The 18,650-nt window shown below is 31.3% G+C and overlaps 1 protein-coding gene and 1 long non-coding RNA gene across 3 annotated transcripts; both read left to right on the top strand.

Moving 5' to 3' along the window:
- The first annotated feature begins 3,169 nt into the window (after positions 1-3,169).
- On the top strand, positions 3,170-13,310 carry LOC134281766 (uncharacterized). 2 transcript variants are annotated; one of them, XM_062764196.1, is made up of 8 exons: positions 3,170-3,320; positions 6,830-6,884; positions 7,003-7,094; positions 8,365-8,577; positions 11,961-12,029; positions 12,250-12,325; positions 12,515-12,629; positions 12,812-13,310. In XM_062764196.1, the coding sequence occupies exons 1-8, from the start codon at positions 3,257-3,259 to the stop codon at positions 13,115-13,117; spliced, it is 990 nt and encodes a 329-aa protein (XP_062620180.1). In that variant the 5' UTR covers positions 3,170-3,256; the 3' UTR covers positions 13,118-13,310. The 2 variants fall into 2 exon arrangements, with proteins under 2 accessions (XP_062620180.1, XP_062620181.1); XM_062764197.1 differs by lacking the exons at positions 6,830-6,884; positions 7,003-7,094.
- Positions 13,311-17,622: 4,312 nt separating this feature from the next.
- On the top strand, positions 17,623-18,291 carry LOC134281765 (uncharacterized). The gene is made up of 3 exons (XR_009995157.1): positions 17,623-17,725; positions 17,950-18,010; positions 18,109-18,291. It is a non-coding gene; the product is annotated as an uncharacterized LOC134281765 (long non-coding RNA).
- The last annotated feature ends 359 nt before the right edge of the window (positions 18,292-18,650 follow it).

Raw genomic sequence — 18,650 nt, 5'->3', positions numbered from 1 at the left:
CTATTATTCCCAACATAGCGTAGGATAACAGGCAAATTCAAAGGACAATGGTCCCTGCTTTTGTGTATTACAAATTATTAATGTAGCATATGAAGACAAAAGAACAGTAATCAACTCAAGCTCAAACAAACGATTTATACAGACAACATTTTAGCAGAGCAGAAGCATCTGAAACATCAGAGTAAAAGAAAAAAAAAAGTAACAAAATACTCAATTTCTGTTATCATTTCTGTTCATTTTTTTGTATTGTACATGTACCCGTACATTAAATACTCAGTATATGGATATAACGAAAATATTCAATCTCAAAGGCTTCAAACAATACAAATCAGGAGCAGAGCAAACATCAGGGGGTTGAAGAAGTAACTCCCCCTCCTACCGGTCACACCCGCCATGTGCTCTTTGTCATGATCGGGAAATAGCGGTAAAATATGAATTAAGACAATTGAGTGTGTAAATAATAATCCAATACTAACTCAAATTAAAGCACTGTTTTCAAAACATGCACTTGTGGACAGGACACCCACCCCACCCCACGCCCCCGATATTCAACCCCGGAGCTTGTTATACATTTTTTTCACAAATTATATTTATTACACTTATTCATCATGTGAACCATAGGAAAAAATCGTGAAAACCCCAAAATAATTGTTCCACAAATAATGTCTAATGGGTTATTTTTTGTGGAACAATTATTTTGGGGTTTTCACGATTTTATAGGGAAAAATAATGTCTTTCTATTACAGAGTTATTTAGGTTTAATCCTGTAGAAATAAACGCTAAATTGACATATATGTAATATAAATTGATTTTAATAGAGATTTCCTAAAACGATCCATTTCTTGTGATATACTTCCTTTTTAAAAAAATGAATTTTCCTGTATGGAAAGCATGGGAAATGTTCGGTTTTCGCAACAGGAAGAATACTGGTTTTAGACATTTTTAATTAGAATTGAACAAATGGATAAGGGTCTCTCAACAACCAGGATTAAAATGATTTCTATTTTTCATTGTTGATACAATATTGCAAACAATCACGAAAACTGTCAATTTACGATTAATCATAATTTTACATGTATTTAGCAAATGCGTGGCGCATAATTAGTATATTACAACTTTTATTAACTTTACACAAATAAATATGAAATATTTTCCCAAAACTAGTAACAAATATATAAATTGAAACTAATTTACAGTCATTTTAAATTTTCTGGAGTCACAAAGTAAAAGAATCCCTCAAAACATCAGCAAAATTCCAGTGTTTCCTTTGCACTCTAAATGGCCATTCCATGTGGTGACGTCCCATTGGTTCAATGCCTGAAATCGCTCGATTCAGGAAAATGCTCAGGTGTGAATTGGGGTTTTTACCCCGTATCTCCGTTCATTCTACATCGATTTATTTTACCGTAAATCTTTAGCATATAAAAGAATTGCTATCCATTTGCATTACCCTTTAACTTAGTTAATGCACTGAATTCACCTCAATTTACGGGTGATTATCTCATCAGTAGTACAAATATATCTGGATGTACCGAATTCGCGGATATGTCAGTTATTTCCTACTTCAAATTTAAATGCTACGTTATAAAAATTTATACATTTATACTAATATTACGTAAACAACATTTGCGAACACATCAAAATATAGCAAATTTTTTACTTTTTTCTAGGCAGCGCCAGTCATAACATTCAACATTAAGCTAACATGTAATAGTGTATAAAACGTGTGCTATTTCCGAAGCATGAACAGAAAAAATAATACATGTATTAGCATACACTATAAATGATTTATATAAGGTAGTGTGCACACTCATTTTATGAATAGAAAATTTTTTCATCACTTCATAAGACTTTTGCTAAGAACAATGTTTTAATGTTCAATAAATTTTTAAACATGTCAAATGAATCATAACATTCTAAAAGGTTGCGGAATTCATTTCAAATGTGTTTGTATGTTATTTAACGTCCCTCTCGAGAATTTTTCACTCATAAGGAGACGCCACCACTTACTGTTGGCTTCAAATGTGTTATATCCGCAAAAATGACAAAAAGTCCATGAAACATGGAGATAACGAACAGTATTTAAGATCAAAAGTCTATAAAACAATACAAAATGGAAGCAGAGCAAACATGGGTTCAATGAGACAATGAGGATCCCCTTGGGTATCGTATCAACCGAGATATTTAAACTACGTATGCAGGTGATGAAGGTATATTGCTGCATAAGTAAGGGAAGTTGACAAAAGAAAAGTTAATGCCATCACATTTATCATAGAGCTTCGTTGTTATATTCCCATTATTCTCTTTTTTCAAGTAAATTATTCCAATATGAAACAGATGTAACAGACTTTGTAGTTTCTTTCATCTCAAAATATTTTATTTACATATATTCCAAAATGTCTTCTTTTTTTAACTCCATCGTAAAAATACTTTAAAATTTTATAAAATACTTTACTTTGCTCAAACTGAGTATCTTTGGTTGATGTATATATAATACAGTATATATCATATATAAAAATTAACGATTTTGCTAAAACTACCGGTATGCGTTCTTTAAAAGTACCGAGGACACAATTGTTTAGCTTTATGATACCAATTGAAAACTATTAAGATTTTAGGGGTCTAATGTCACTCATCTCATTAGACTCGCGCATGAGCAGCAATGATCTATTTTTGGTAGAAAAGATACCACTCAAATTGCGATAATTATAAGTGTGTAATGCTGACTTTAATGTAGACTGTTGAAAGTCAAGGACTTTAATGTAGACTGTTGAAAGTCAAGATATATTGAATACTCTAAAGAATATCAACCTGATAAAAAACAAATTAAACAGAAAAAATATTAATGTAAACGTTTTTCAAAATAAAAAGATATATAAATTCATTAATGATGTGACGATTCGAATACACACACAAAGTTTATTTTATCAAAATGGAAAATATAGTGTGGACAGGCATTACTGACATTGTTCGGTGGTTATAGAGAATTGGCAAATACTTATATGTTACACACGCAACTAATACACTTGCAAGTTTTTTTTTGACAATCATCCAATCAAATGCAGACTTTATATTTATATTGAGATTTCTATCCACTCCTTCTCCTTCTTGTTCTATTCATAAACGATGACTTTCAAATTTGAAATAGTATTCCTCTGACACGGAAGATGCTTTTTCCTACTTTGATTGACGCATATATTTTCCATAAAATTTAAAAATAAGATGAAGTTTGTTTATCACTCTCCACTTTTAAAAGATGACATATGATTTTTTTCCATTAAAACCAGACACGAGGATGAAAATTCCGGTTCTCTTTTTATGTAAGTATAATTATTATTATTTTATCATCAGATAAAAGAGATTAGAGTGAAATTGTTATTCAAAAACGTCAACATGAAAAGCAAAACGAACCCATGCTACAATGAAGCGCATTGAAGTGGTAAAATTTTCCATTTGGATGAAACGTTCTGAGTCATGTTTTGAACGTCAATTATAACATAATGACACGCCCATTTCTTTTGAAACAAGAAAGAAATATTCGTCGTAATGTTTTAGGACACCCCACTTTCCTCGACAAGCAACATGAGTTTCACTGAAATGAAGATTTTCAAATAGGAAAAAGCTATATTTAGAGTCCTCGCTTCTGTAAAACATGCATTGAAACGAATTTGTACATAATTATGATTTTATCATGTTTATTGGAGTTAGCATAACACATGTACAATGAAGCGCATTGAAGTGGTAAAATTTCCCGTTTGAATGGAACGTTTTGAGCTATCTTTAGAATGTTGATTGTCATACAATGACACGCCCATTTCTTTAGAAAGTAAAAATCGGTCAAATAGTTCATTGGAATACCTGTAGAACAGGTATTCTAAAAATATAATATCCAATCAAATTGACGGCATACATAAACACAGCGTACGCACGTGTTCGACCAATACTTGTGTTATGGAAACTCCAATAAACATGATAAATTCATAATTGTGTTCATAATTCGTTGCAATACGTGTTTTATAGAACCTGGAAATCTCTAAATCTCTCTTATAACTTTAAAAATCTCCATTTCAGTGAAACTCATGTTGCTTTTCGCAAAGAGTGGGGTGTCCTAAAACATTATGACGAATATTTCTTGCTCGTTTCTATAAAAATGGGCGTGTCATTCTGTAATAATTGACGTTCAAAACATGACTCAGAACGTTTCATCCAAACGGAAATTTTACCACTTCAATGCGCTTCATTGTATCAGTCGAACACGTGCTTTCTCGGTGTTTGTGTAGACCATCAATTTGATTGGCTATTATATTTATGGAAAACCTGTTCTACAGGTATTCGGTTGAATCATTTGACCGATTTTTCCTTTCTAAAAGAATAGGCGTGTCTAAAAATCGCTCAAAATGTTCCATCCAAACAGAAAATTTTACCACTTCAATGCGCTTCATTGTAGGACCTTCATTTTATTGATAAGACACCCCTACTAATGTTATTGTGATTTAAATTCAAGACACGTGGTTTAGGTTTATCTATTCAAAGGTTATAGGGTAGAACCGGTTTTATAAATAAAATTGGCAGTAAACATGACATTGCTATAGCCTGTTTCTTTTGAAAACATGTCCTGCTATAAATGTTTCCAGACCTTTCTGAAAGACTTTCATGATTTTCAACAGGAAAGGGTGGCTAAAGGAGGGGGTATTAAAATACAAGATATCTTATACTTTTTGGCGAAAATTAGAGCTCACTAGTGACCGATTCGCTGGTAAAAAATGTGCATAATCATCTACACTGACAAACCTTTGTTTGCCTTATATGGCTATTGTTATAAATGCGCACAGAGGATCTTACCACGAGCAACTGACCAATCGTCGAATGAATGGCAACGTTTACACCAAATACATGTTTACATTTTACTTCGAACACGTAGTTCAGGTCAATCTACGATAATGTTAATGTACTGCAAAATAAATAAAATGTTCTAACGAGCAAAATACAAATAAGATAAGAAGCTATGAAAGATGTTACGGGCGTTTTTAATTTGTTGTTAAATGGAAAAAATGCTTAATAAAATGTAGTTTGCGTATAGTTCAGAACACCAGCGCTTCAAGGGTAAGGAAAACGAGCAGCATCTCATGCATTTAAATGGACAAAACTTTATTTACGTTCGTGATCACGTGTTCGGCCAGGGAATTCACCAGGCAATTGTATTCACTGATAGTACAACAAAGGAATTAATACAGACGAAAATCGCTTTTGGAGTATGACTTTTAGAAACCTAGACTTCCGCCGTTTATTTAACAAATGAATTGTTTGTCATTATGAGCATGAAAATAATAATTTTAAAAAATTAATGCTTTTCATTTACCATAAGGTTTTCCTTTTTTTCAAGCGTAAAATTCCTGTAGTATTCGTAGTGACCCATAATGCAATACTCATTCAGCTGATTGGTCAGTTAAAATCATGATGTTGCCTCATTTGCTAATCTTACGCCAAAAAATATAGACCCGGTTCCCATGCAAAATTATTTATTCAAAAAGAAATTTAATTCATGACTGCAGAAAATCGTATTGTAGAGTATACTTATTTAAGTTTGAATGATTGTAAGAGAGATTGATTGATTGAAGTACATTTCTACAGACATTATCAACTGATTCTAGGATGGTGAAAACTGAAACGCAACATAACTTTTCTGTTTACCATGCCTCCACGTGCTAGTCACTTCCTAGCCACATTTCCGTGAATAATTTACCCTATCTCGCTGAAGTCTCGCTAAGTCTCGCTAGAGCCACTGCCAGAACTACTCTGAACTCATCGGGTTTTATAATTTGCAGAACACCGAAAAATAAAAGGTTCCGAACACATTAGTAGAGGTGAAGATATATCGACGACGTCTTTTGGCAATATTCATTTTCATTCCTACATTCACTCTATCTATACCCGTTGAACTCGATTTAACAGATAAACCAAAGGCTGGTACATATATATTATTATAACAGTAACTTGATCCGAAAGGTCGTATCACGTCGAGTTGACAGGCGCGGGTCATCAGATAAAACGAGACGCGAAGCGTCGAGTTTGATCTGATGTTCCGCGCCTGTCAACGAGACGTGATACGGCTCTTCGGATCAAGTTACTGTTATAATGATAAATTTATTATATACCCCCTTATAACTAGCTAAATATAGCAGAATAAAAATTTAGAGATCAATTGTATAATATTTATCCATAAAACAAAGCATAATAACAAGGGACTTTTTAACGCGCAAGAAAAATAACGTCATGTTTTTGCGTACTTCGTCATCAGTTTCAGAGAGTGGTGATATGGATTCAGAAAACCACAGTGTGGTGATCCGGAAAATCGGATCAAACTCTGTAAAATTAACAGTAACAAAAACAAGGAAATTGATGGGTATATAATAAATTTGGTTCCTATTTGGGTATTTGACTAGAAATAGACCGAGGACATGGTCCACAGTTGATACTGACAGGAAAAAGATCATTTTCAAAGCCCTTATGTGCCGAGTATAGGTCTAAATTCGTTGACCTTCATCTGCGAGTGACTCAAAATGTGTAAAAAGCGTTAAACAAACAATAAAAAACTCATACATATATCTTACCAGATCTGCACACTGCTGTACTTATACGCAACGATGGTTCTCGATAATATAACATAATAATGATGAAAAAGAAAGAAATTGTAATAAAACTTTGATAAAACATAGCCCAAAAGCCTTACGTGTATTAACCAAAATAAATTTAAAATAGAAACTATTTTTTATCATTTTATTTCAAATTCTAACTTTGATTAAATATTATTCTTTGATTTTAATTTCAGTTCAGTTTATTTTCTCCTGTGGTTCTCGTTCCATGACGCCAACCGTTTCAGTTGAGTAGGTTCAAAGTTCATATATAAAAATATAAAGCTTAGCTAACATATATTTAGACCCTATTACTCTACATACATTCACACAAATAAGCTGTTTCTGATTGTCATTTTTATCTACACAGATTAAATGAAGTAAAGTGGTGTCTTAGAGATGCACTTGTAATTCAAAATGAATTGACTGAACAACGCTGCCCTTACGACAAGATTCAAAAAGGTTTCAATGGCTTTCTTATAAATTATTTAGGACATTCGAAATCCTTTAATTTTATAAACATTATAAAGGATGATTTTATTTTCTTTGTATTTGACATTATTGATTTCCTTTTGATGACGGGAACGTAATGATTCGGTTAAAAAAATACCGGGTTAAGATAGGAAAATGTGCTTTTCTGGAGTAACATTTAAAAAAGGATATAATTCCAAGTCCGATAAACCAATGTTTGATTTGAGGTGAAATTGTTCTTTCTTTTTTTTTTTCACTTATTGATAGAAAATTAAATTACACAGAATGAATTTTATAGCTATTCAATTTATACGGTATAAATTTGTTGGAACAGTTTACGCTTTTTATCTTCATAAAATTCAGCTGTACGAAGTGGTTTATAAAATATCTAAACTGTTCCATCCAAGGTATAACCTCCTGGGTAGCTATTAAATTAATTCCTTAAAAATTTTAATTCTGACTGTAGCGCACTTTTTGAATGCCTGTAAAATTAGTTAATATTGTATAACGTATGTTTCCTACGTCCCAATGACTGTCTAACTCAAAAGCGTATCAATCTGCCTGACGAAATATTTAAATTTTGTACAATTTAAAGTTATATTTGAGGAGAAATTGTCTTTTTTTCTACACTAAATTTAATGAATGAATTCAATAATACCCTAAGCTTCATACGGTTGGAACAGTTTGCATATTTTATAATCCATGTTTATGAAGCGTAACTTCCCAACCCAGATTATTCTATGGGCGGCGGAAAGGGTAAAAAAGACGTTAATGCAAAACTAACAACTAATTAAAAAAAAATACTTTAATACAAAACCAACAGACTCGTTTGCTGAAGCAGCAGAATTAGATGCAAAACCAACGATCATCGATGTTAAACCAACAGTCATTCACTGAATTAAATTATTTGGCGTGCAAATTTCGCGCATTTATCTTCCTATGAGTGTACAATATTATAATGTAGCAGAAAAGCTTGAGCACCATCTAACGTTCATTCAGGCGATGTCTGTTTTTGCACGCCATCTAGCGTCAATTCAGTAAATGCCTGCTGGTTTTGCATCGGTGATCGTTGGTTTAACGTCGGAGTCTGTTGATGTTGTAAACGAGTCTGTTGATTTTGTATTTCAGTATGTTTTTAGAATTAGTTGTTAGTTTTGCATTAACGTCATTTTTACCCTTTCCACCGCCCCTATTATTTAGTGTAACGCGGGTAGCTTTTAAACTCAATCCATAAATACATTTTTCTTCTTTTTTGACGCAGGTGTGAACTGCACAATGCACTGCAAAGGAACGTTTATAGCGAACAACTCCCTGTATGATGAAGAGAAAATCTGTGTGAACTTCACACTTAATTTACCTATGCTTACAAATCTTCATGAGAATACACCTCCAACTTTCCATAAAAAATATTGTAATATATCAAAGTGCATATATGACTGGTTCTCTGTAACATGTGCTTTTCCGAAACAAACAGGTAAGATACATTTTTCCTATTACATTTTTTTCTTTTATAACGATTTCTTCGCGTTAGCAACTTGTTTATAACAATAAATCTACTACATTATGAAAAGTATTGTAATAAACTTATCCAACCAACATGTCTTTAAAATAAAAAAAAACTAAAACTTTAGATAGCTAGGTACTAGATCACTGATTCAATAAAAAAAATATAACATTAAACCATCATTTACAATCATTAATAATTTTTCTTGTACTCTTGCTTGCGTCAGGAAAGTATTTCGCTCATTTCTAGAAGTTATACAACCTAATCGTGGTATATTCTCAGTTTTTCAAAGCCTCATCAATTTCAAATGTATTTTATAACAATGATTTAACGTAATTTGGTCAACTAAGAGCCTTGTGTTATGAAAAAGGAATGCAACAACACGTACTAATTGTCTCCAGTAATGGTAAGTATTCTTGCTCATAGTATAAAGCATGAAATATATGGTGATAACGAACGGTATTCTAGCTCAAACCTCCATTTAACAATACAAAATTGGAGCATGGCAAAAAATCACTCCAAAAACTTACAACTATCGGAGGTGGGATCAGGTGCAAAAGATCAAGGAGTGAACATTCCCGCCATGTGCTCCATGTCATGATCGGCAAACAACAGGAAAATTCGTCGTCAGTGCAGTGTGTAGATTATGGTTAATATTGGACTATTGCGAAGAGCGCTGACTTTTACAATCAACAGCTTACTTTTACACTTGTGCAATATACGGAAGCTCTTTTGCAATACCATGTTTAGCCCAACATTTAATTAAATTAAAATATGGACTGAAATAAAGCAGATATAAGTTGCTCACCAAGATTCCGACAACTACCCTATCCTCAAATACCGCCCTTCACATGTTTGTTCCCTAACACCATAACTATGACCACTAGAAGGGTTTTCTCATCTATAGTCAATTCTGTACCTCGATAAATATGACACATTCGAAGTAAACCGTCAATTGTAAAAGTCAGCGCTCTTCCCAAAAGCCCAATTAATGATAGTCTAAGAATAAGTATGAAAATTACTGCAAAAAAAGAGAAGTTAACGATTGAAATGTACATCATGAAGCTTGATATCGGTCTTGTAGAGTAGGGTTTCCTCCCTAAAATCTTTTCCCCCGGCAAACTGGCTCTAAAGTAGAATTTCCCCCCGAAACAGTGGCTCTAGAGTAGGATTTCCCCCAGGAAAATGGCTCTAGAATAGGATTTCACCTACAGAAATACCACTTTAGAGTCAATTTTCCAGCGGGGGGGCTGGGGTGGGTCCTACTCTGGGTAGTAGTTGTAGAGTACCATTTACCCCAGAGCCACCCCCCCCCCCCCAATAAAATATAATTGCTCTACTTATTTTTTTAGGAGGAATGGTTGGCACATTGCTACAGGTGTCCCATCATCAAAATGGTGACCAGATGTATTTAAAATACGTATACGAAAAATGAACATGAAAATTTTCAATCCGATTTTTCATGGCTATACCGTCAGGCCATTTTTTTTAAAAATCAAATAAATTGATGAAACTGGAGAAAAGTTCAAATATGCAACTTTATAGTTCAACATGTTCCTTAAAAAATTATAAAAGGTATGAATTTTTCTTGCTTCAAAGTTTCTGGGAAAATTTTCAAGAATGTATTTTAATATTATACACAATCCAGACATCCATTTTTTTTTTATTTATTTATTTTTTTATTTTTATGTTTCATCATATTTTGAGAATATTTACATTTCTTTTGAAAGTTATATATTTTGGTTGAGATTCCATGATTTGAAATATATGCTAAGAAAATTCTTACAAAATAAGTTGAAAAAAAACACTCATTTACCTTTTTAAAATTAGTTTGCCATTGACCTTTATTGCAAATATGTTGCGGCTATGGTTTATATTGATTATAACGATGGGGAAAATCCTACTCAGATAAAGGAAGAAGGGGAAATTTGGCTCTGGGTGTGAGATTTCCCAAGGGGAAAACCTACTCAAGAGTACGATTTCCGGGGGGGGGGGGGCTGGCTATGGGGGAAATCCTACTCTACAACACCGGTATACGTAGTAAGATCATCATTTATGTCTTTTTCAAGTAAATTATCTAAATATGAAACAGGTATAATCTATACGTATGATGATTTAAAAATGACAATCTTGAAAATATCTTGATGTACACTTAAGGTTATCCGATCCTCAGGTTCTGAAAATCAGGCATTGAGTAATTGAAAATGCTCACAAAGATGTCTCTAAATTCTGAAATTAAAATGTATTTACCCACGGTGTTTCTTTAAAATTCATCTTTAAATTTAATCATATTGTATAGGGAAAATTAGTAAATCTCGAATAATTTTTCAGGAAATGCGATTTGAACTACCTACTGCATATTTTTCAATTGATAATTGATCAATAAATACATTTTAGGAATAAAAATCATAGGTATCCAGGCTTTTAAGGAAGATTGCATGAATTAACCCTTATTTGGACTTTACTTTCTCCTACTTACTTCCATTGTTTCATAATACATAGTGTATGAAGTGTTTCCTTTCAAAGAATACACTGTAAATCACTTCTAATTTCAAATCATGCACATAAACATTGGTAACTAAGGCTAGATTAAAAGAAATTTGATTTTTTTTAAAATATGCAAGTTTTACTTTATTTTATGAGGTAGAAATGTCAACTTTTTAAATACCGTTTGTCAAAACTTTAAAGAACATTGAATCATACGTGGAGGCATAAAATGAAAATTGTTGCATGAAAAAATTTCACTTTCAAGCTTTATTTTAAGACTTTTTGAATTAAATTATAAATTAAACAGTTATCCTTCCTGGCTGAGGATCGTATATCCTTAATGTTTAATGGAATTAAAGTATAGTCTTTAATCATTGCATTAGCAATATTAGACATATCACCTGTGCAGTTTTCTTGATCAGTGGCTGTTCCATCGGTGAAATGTGAAACTATAACATACATATCAATAAAACAATAATTATCCTTTTTTGAAACTATAACATACATATCAAAAAAACAATAATCAACATTTTTAATCCAAATTTAAATATTTTTTACACAGATAAAAATATAAACAATGTAGTGTCTTTCTTTGGTTCTTAGAATGGAAATAAATGCCGCAGCTATTGCAGAAAAAAATTCTGCAACAGCTGAGACATTAATTACCGTACTAACCAAAGAAAGCATTTCATTTTTTTAAACAACGCACATGGGACAATATATGCATATTACTTGCAGAGGGTTCAATAAGCCGATATAATTACAATAACCCGTTTATTTAATAACTGCTGAAAATAGAAAAGTACATTAAAAATCATCTGCATTTTTTAACTGCATTATAAAATATCTATATGTTCTTTTTTCAGATATTGGAAGTGAAATTGGTAGTGCAGACATAAATATGAACAGTGAAATACAGGAATATGAACAAAAGTGTATGCATTTTATTTATGAATTTAAAATGTTTTACCAAGGAGTTAATTTAAATATTTTCAAATTTATTTATAATTACAATATTCTATTCATTTATCTATTTAATGATTTTATTTTAACCATTTTGGGTAATATGGGATTGTATATGTATGCATATGTTTGTGTGATTTCATGCTTGTGAATAATTAAAGCTTTATCATGAAAACAATATACTATTTTCAGACTTATTAGTGGCTTTTGCTTGTGTGGTAGCGGGTTGTATGATTGGAGTATTGTTAACATTGACTGGTCGTCGCTGGTAAGTTAAATTCTTGTAAGCAATAAAGAGATTTACATTGTATTATTGTTCTGTTATAAATCACACTAATCAAGATAAGATGTAATTATATAATATTTTAAACATTTGTTAATTACTAACGAATTAATCATATATGTTGGACAAATGTAAATATTAAGTGTCCAATAAAGTCTTTTTATGTGTACTTAGCACCAATCATAGACGAACATCACCATCATCTGCCGATCAAGACCAGACAATCCAGAGAACCGGAGATTCAATAGATAACCTTTATATGTACTGCGATATAGAAGATACTGCAAGGGTACCTTTATATATAATTTTAAATTATTTGATGCCCTCGTATCAGAAAAATTATAGATTTTATGAATAAAAGACTTCGTCGAATAGCTGTTCAATGAAGTTGCGGATAAATCGAAATGTTTATTTTATTTCTATATAAATTCAACTGTGACTGATATGAGCATTTATTTTCATTTCAAACAGATATCAGAAAAAGGAGTTCAAGTACCATCACTTAAAGACAAGAGTCCATCAAGTATGCGATCAGGTACCTCCAATGTTTATCGTCTTCTGAATGAAAAAGAGAGTCCTATTGATTCCCTGACATCCACTGTAGGAACAACGTCACGTGGAGGAAGTACATCAGAAGATAATTGTCATAACACAAGTTTGAGAGAAAAGAACTCGGCAGCTAAAACGAGCACTGTGGAACAGGCATTTGAAACAGGAAATGAAAATAGAAATTATTTTCAACTTGAAATGAAACCAGAAGATAGTCTAGATATTTGAGAGGTCTATTGGGTTTTAATTTTTTTTTAATATTGCAGAAATGTTTTGCCTTATTTACAATGCCCTGTATTTTTGTATCCTTGCAAGGCGTTATTTTGTATTTTTTAAAATTCTCTAATTATACTTTTATAGTAACGACCTTCTAAACATGTATTAGTTGAGTCATTGTTTGTTTGTATTGCTTATATGATGAGGTGGCATGTACGTTGATATTAAACATAATAAAATACATTTATTTTGATGTCAAACATTATCAAGAGATTTCAAAGAGAGAATATTTAGGATAGAAAAGGATAAAAAATATGATTGACTGATTGGACATAAAGAAGATGTTTGAGTTTCTGATTGACAATATCTATGTTCCAACGATGTGTTGGAATTCCCATGAGGTACCAATTGCGCACCGTTGTTAGCAGATTTATTTTTGTAGTCATATGAAGCAGAATTTGTACAGAATCTTTGTATGAAAAGAAAAAACATTTGATGTTGCCTTCAACTCGACATTTAGATATAACGACGACGTATTGTCAATTAACAGTGGTAATTTCTATTCCAATGTCGATACGATATATCCAGGTGAGCTTGAGATAAAAGATACCACGGAGTCCGACACATCTGTTTTCATATTTGAATATTTTATTCGAAAAAGAATTTAATGTGTATTTAAAAGCTCTATGATGAACGTGATGACTTTTCTATCGTCAGCTTCCCCTTACTTATACAGCAATATACCTTCATCACCTGGATACTGGGTTTATATATCTCAGTTGATTCGATATGCAAGAGCATTCTCTACGTATGAACAATTTTGAAAGAGAGATAAATAATTGACAAACGAGTTGATGAAACAAGAATATCAACAGTCTCATTTAAAGTCATCATTTAGTACAGTCTCGTTTCAAGTCATTCAATTTTATTGTCGATACAATGACCTTGTCACCAAATACATGTACATTACCGGCTCGTTTTTCGTAGTCAAATGCTGACTGACATTTTTCATACAAATTGTTAGTCCATTATTTATGCTGCTCTGCTGCTATTTTGATCTAGAATACTGTTCGTATCTCTGTATGTTTCATTGTTTCTTTGTTTATCACTTCAGCAAAATGATATTAGCAACTAGTCTAGTCTGTACTTGCATGATAAAATTCTGCTTGAAGGAGAAAGTAACACATTTTCTTTTCTGCTTTATGAGTCTGAATATTAATTTTGCAAGCAAGACATGTGTTATCATTTATATAATGTACATGTATATGAAGCTTAATCTCCCAATTTTAAAGAATGTATTTAGATCCACCTTTACTTATTGGTCTAGATTTTCATTGGATTTCATTCAAAAATTTACGCTTAATTTAAATACCATATGAAAAAAATTTATTATCTTTTTAAGCATTCAATGAATTATTCTTTCGTTTTACCGGAAACATAATATTGACGTAAAACACCTTTTTTTAAATTATTATAATGTTGAATTTTTGGCCGTCTTTAGACGTTATGGCTTACAAACGACTTGAGTGAAGGTGACAAGACATTATGCTTTGAAATTTGATTGTATGTTTTTTCCTGCTTCAGAACATGAATATATACTTTAACAACATAGTTTAATCATAGGAATAGAGATCGACCATTGCAAAAACAAAATATGAGGTGAGGTCAGGTGTCATGGAGGAGTGAGCAACCCTTGTCGCTCGCACCCGTTGTGTGTTCCTTGTCATAATTTATATGTAAACATCAGTCAGAATTTGACCCTGATATGGTTATTGTATCGACCTCAAAATTTGAGAAATGATTACTTCAATTGAGACTTTAAATTATCCTTGTTGCATCGATTTTTTATTGAAAGTTTACTTTTTAAAAAAATTAATCGTACGTATAAACTTGCTCTTGCGTAAGAAATCAACTGAGAGACATAGACCCCGTATCCAGATAATAAAAATATGTTGCTACATAAGTAATGGAATGTGATGTCACCAAGTCTATCATAAAGTTTTGTTGTTTAATTTCCATTTATATTTTTAAAAATGGTCTTTTATCATTTAGTAACAAAGTCGCATTTGGTAAAGCAACATTTTACTCTCTTTTGTTCCTTTTGACACAATTGATGATTACAGTCAAGTCATTTCAAAGTATTTTCACGGTAATACCAGGTATTTGTTCGTTTAGTGTAATTGAGAAATTTATATCAAGACCTTTAGATATGAAATATTTATAAATTATTTTGGTACATTTTCCTCATGAGCATGAATTATCAAAATTAGTTATTATAAATTAGTTTCAAGGTTTTAAATAATTTTAGTTTCTAGGTGTTCTACATGCGATCTGAACTCAGAAATAACTGGCTATTTACATTATTATTTCTGACACAGTTTAATAACTCATTTCACATAAAATTGAGTGTAAATATAGAATATATCATGTGAGATTTTAGGTAAAAATAATTAATTCGAAGGATTATATTAAACAAATAGGAAGGAACTGTTTGAGTATTGCTTGATCAAAGTTTAATTGCATGCTTGTTTTGCAATTATCTCTCTGTATCTTTGATAACTCAATATAAAAACATTAAGATTTAATGCAGTAGTGTCAATTATACGTATATGATTTAAATCAATAGAAATTCCAATCACAATACTACTGTATACCAAACAATGTCATGCCATGATCACAAATTTAATGTTGAAAACTGTAACAGAAAAATGCACTCATTACTTTTTAATTTGTTTAATCATGTTTAAAAACTTCTTAACCAATAATTTATGAGAACAACGACATTTAGATATATCGACGACGCATTGTCAATTAATGATGGTAATTTCCATTCCTATGCCGATACGATATATCCTGGTGAGCTAGTCCGAAAAATCTGACGTTTTCCAGGCTTTTTACGATTTTGATATTTTGCATGCAAGGAAAACGCCAGATTAGCATTTTGAAGATGTTATCAAAGGAAAATTTTCCACCAAAGGAATTTACAAGATTTTGATTATTGTCCAATTAATATCACCTTAAATTTTACATTGAAGTCTATAAGCAGCGCATGTTTTTGAAAAAAATATTGTAAAAAGTAATTTGAATTTCAAACAAATCTCTTGGTAAAAATATGCATAAACCCCCTCTTTATTAAAATATGAAATAAAAAATATTATTTACCGCAGAAATTTTATGAAATCAAAATTTTTCTTCTTTTCATCAAGAGCAGATAACTCTTCAAAAACTTTTGATGTGTAAAGTGACCTTCTTCTTACATATCAGTCTTGTGAATTTGGTTCATTTCACTTTTATCGTTTTCTAACAATGTGAACTTCACTCGCAATTTATATTTATCTCTTGCAAAGTGCAGTTCTAAATATCCAAATCGTGAAATAAAGGACAAATTTTTATCACCCTTCTAGAAAACTTTTCGTTATCTCCATATGTTTCACCTTAAGTTGACGGTCCTAACTAAAAACACAATTTTTTGAAATTTTAAAGTTTATTTTTAAAAATTATGTACATTTGTAATAGGACATTCAATTGATATGAACAACGTTACTGGTTCCTGTACATGCATCGGAAAACAAATGATAAAGGATCATTCTCTGTCTCTTTATTGTGAAGCAAAGATTATGGTAGTCATTGAAATAATATGTTTCAGCAGGTCTTAATTACAATTGTAAATTCCATCAGTGATAGATAAGTCTCAGTAATTAGGAGACAAATTATGTGCATAGTTAAGTGTTTCTGTATAGATACCTTGTTGTAAAGAATTCTCTTATGTTATCAATGACATGTTGATTATTTACTGCTAACATATTTACAATGAAAACTATAGAATCTACTTGCCTTATTGCTTTATCGATCTGGTAAACGTAAAAAAAATGCCAGTTCTACCGAAAGATAAGTTGATGCTCACAGGCTTCCGAAAGAAAGACCCTTTTAAAAATCAAACGTATAAACTTTACGGCTATAATTATTGAGTCAGCAAATACTTTGGGAAATCTAGCTTTTGTCCGATTTTGACGAACAATTAGCACCAAAATAGCATAAAATTTATTTAGCATCAAAATAAAGGTTAGCAATAGCTAGATCAAGATTTTTTTCATATTTCATACTTGTTTCAGATTTTCTCCTTAATACAATTCATAACTTCGACTTTAAAGACCACAAATTTTCATATCTAACTTGGTAACGCAATATGATAATTTATTTATTTAAACTCTCAATAGAAAATTAATATAAATATTCAAATGATTTTGCTGGGTATTGAACCGTCAGAACTATTTAGATTTTTATCGAAGTAAAAATGAATACATGTACATTACTTTAATGAATAGGATAAAAGTCTTAGTTTTAATCCATCTACTGAAATTTGATTTCTATTTTTCCTAAAAATAGTTTAGTTGAACTAATTATTTATGTTGAAATTTGTCGATATTTTTTTTCTCATAACATACTATAAAACCTGACACAACAGGAAGTGTTTTACAGAAAAATAAAAAAAAATCTAATTATTATGTACATAGATACCTAAGATCACTGGTTCTAACAGGTTCGAGGATAATGTAATTCTATCTGAAAGTGTATTCCAACTAAGCAGTAGTAAAATGGGAATCAAAAAGCAATATGTAGGTGGGTATTTATCTGCGAGGTAATTAATTTTAGTTTCTTGCCTTCCAGTCAAAAGAAATGGGGTCGCAAAAGGTGATTTTAATCAAACTTTTGTTGATCCTACTCAAACATGAATACCTAAATCGGAGAATGCTTTTTTGATAATTAAATTTGTTTTCTAGTTAAATTGTCCATCACATGTCAAAAGCACTTTCAGTTAGAAAGTCATGTATCTGTATTTCTAGGTATTATTTTTGGCATCGCAATGAATTGCTTTTTGGAAGGATACTCGGATCAGTTCGAAAGGTATGTTTAAAATGCATTTGATTTTATTTTTCTTACGCTGAAAATGTTTGGAATTTTGGAAAACATGTGAAAATACTCTTTTCCTCTTTATTTTTCAGTAAATTATGTTTAGAACAAGCTTTGGAAATCTATGTCCAATTGCAAGAATCTCAGTGCCCTGACAATTTCCTAGTCCCAAGGCAAGGTCTGATTAGTATATTGACTGTGTAAATAAACCCTTCTTTGGACAAAACTTGTTGAAATTGTTATTATTACTTCTAAATTGCAAAATAAAAAAAAAAATCATGTCCCTTTTTCAATTTATCAATACATGTAGGCAAATTTTATCGTTAATTTAAGAGACCTGTTTTGGATTGTGTTTCATTTATTCTTATTTCATTATTATTAGATATTGACAATTTATCTGGACGATTTCCAAATGTGGAAGTCAAGAACGATAAAAGTGTTATAAATATACATCATGTATACGTAATTATTTTCTGTCCAATCAGACACCATTTTTACACACTCTAAAACGCATTTAAAAGAACAAAAAGATAGCATGTGCTTTTGTTTTTTTTTTCTCAAAAAGATTTTTTCAACAAAAAAAAGTTAAGAGATTGGATGAAATCTTTTCAAGAATACGATATTCCCCACTTTT

The sequence above is a fragment of the Saccostrea cucullata genome, unplaced genomic scaffold (assembly GCF_032062105.1).
Source record: "Saccostrea cucullata isolate Sc308-1 unplaced genomic scaffold, CSIRO_AGI_Scuc_v1 ctg5549, whole genome shotgun sequence".
Taxonomy (NCBI): domain Eukaryota; kingdom Metazoa; phylum Mollusca; class Bivalvia; order Ostreida; family Ostreidae; genus Saccostrea; species Saccostrea cuccullata.
Note: the sequence above shows the minus strand (reverse complement) of the source record. Positions and strands in the feature narration are given on the sequence as shown.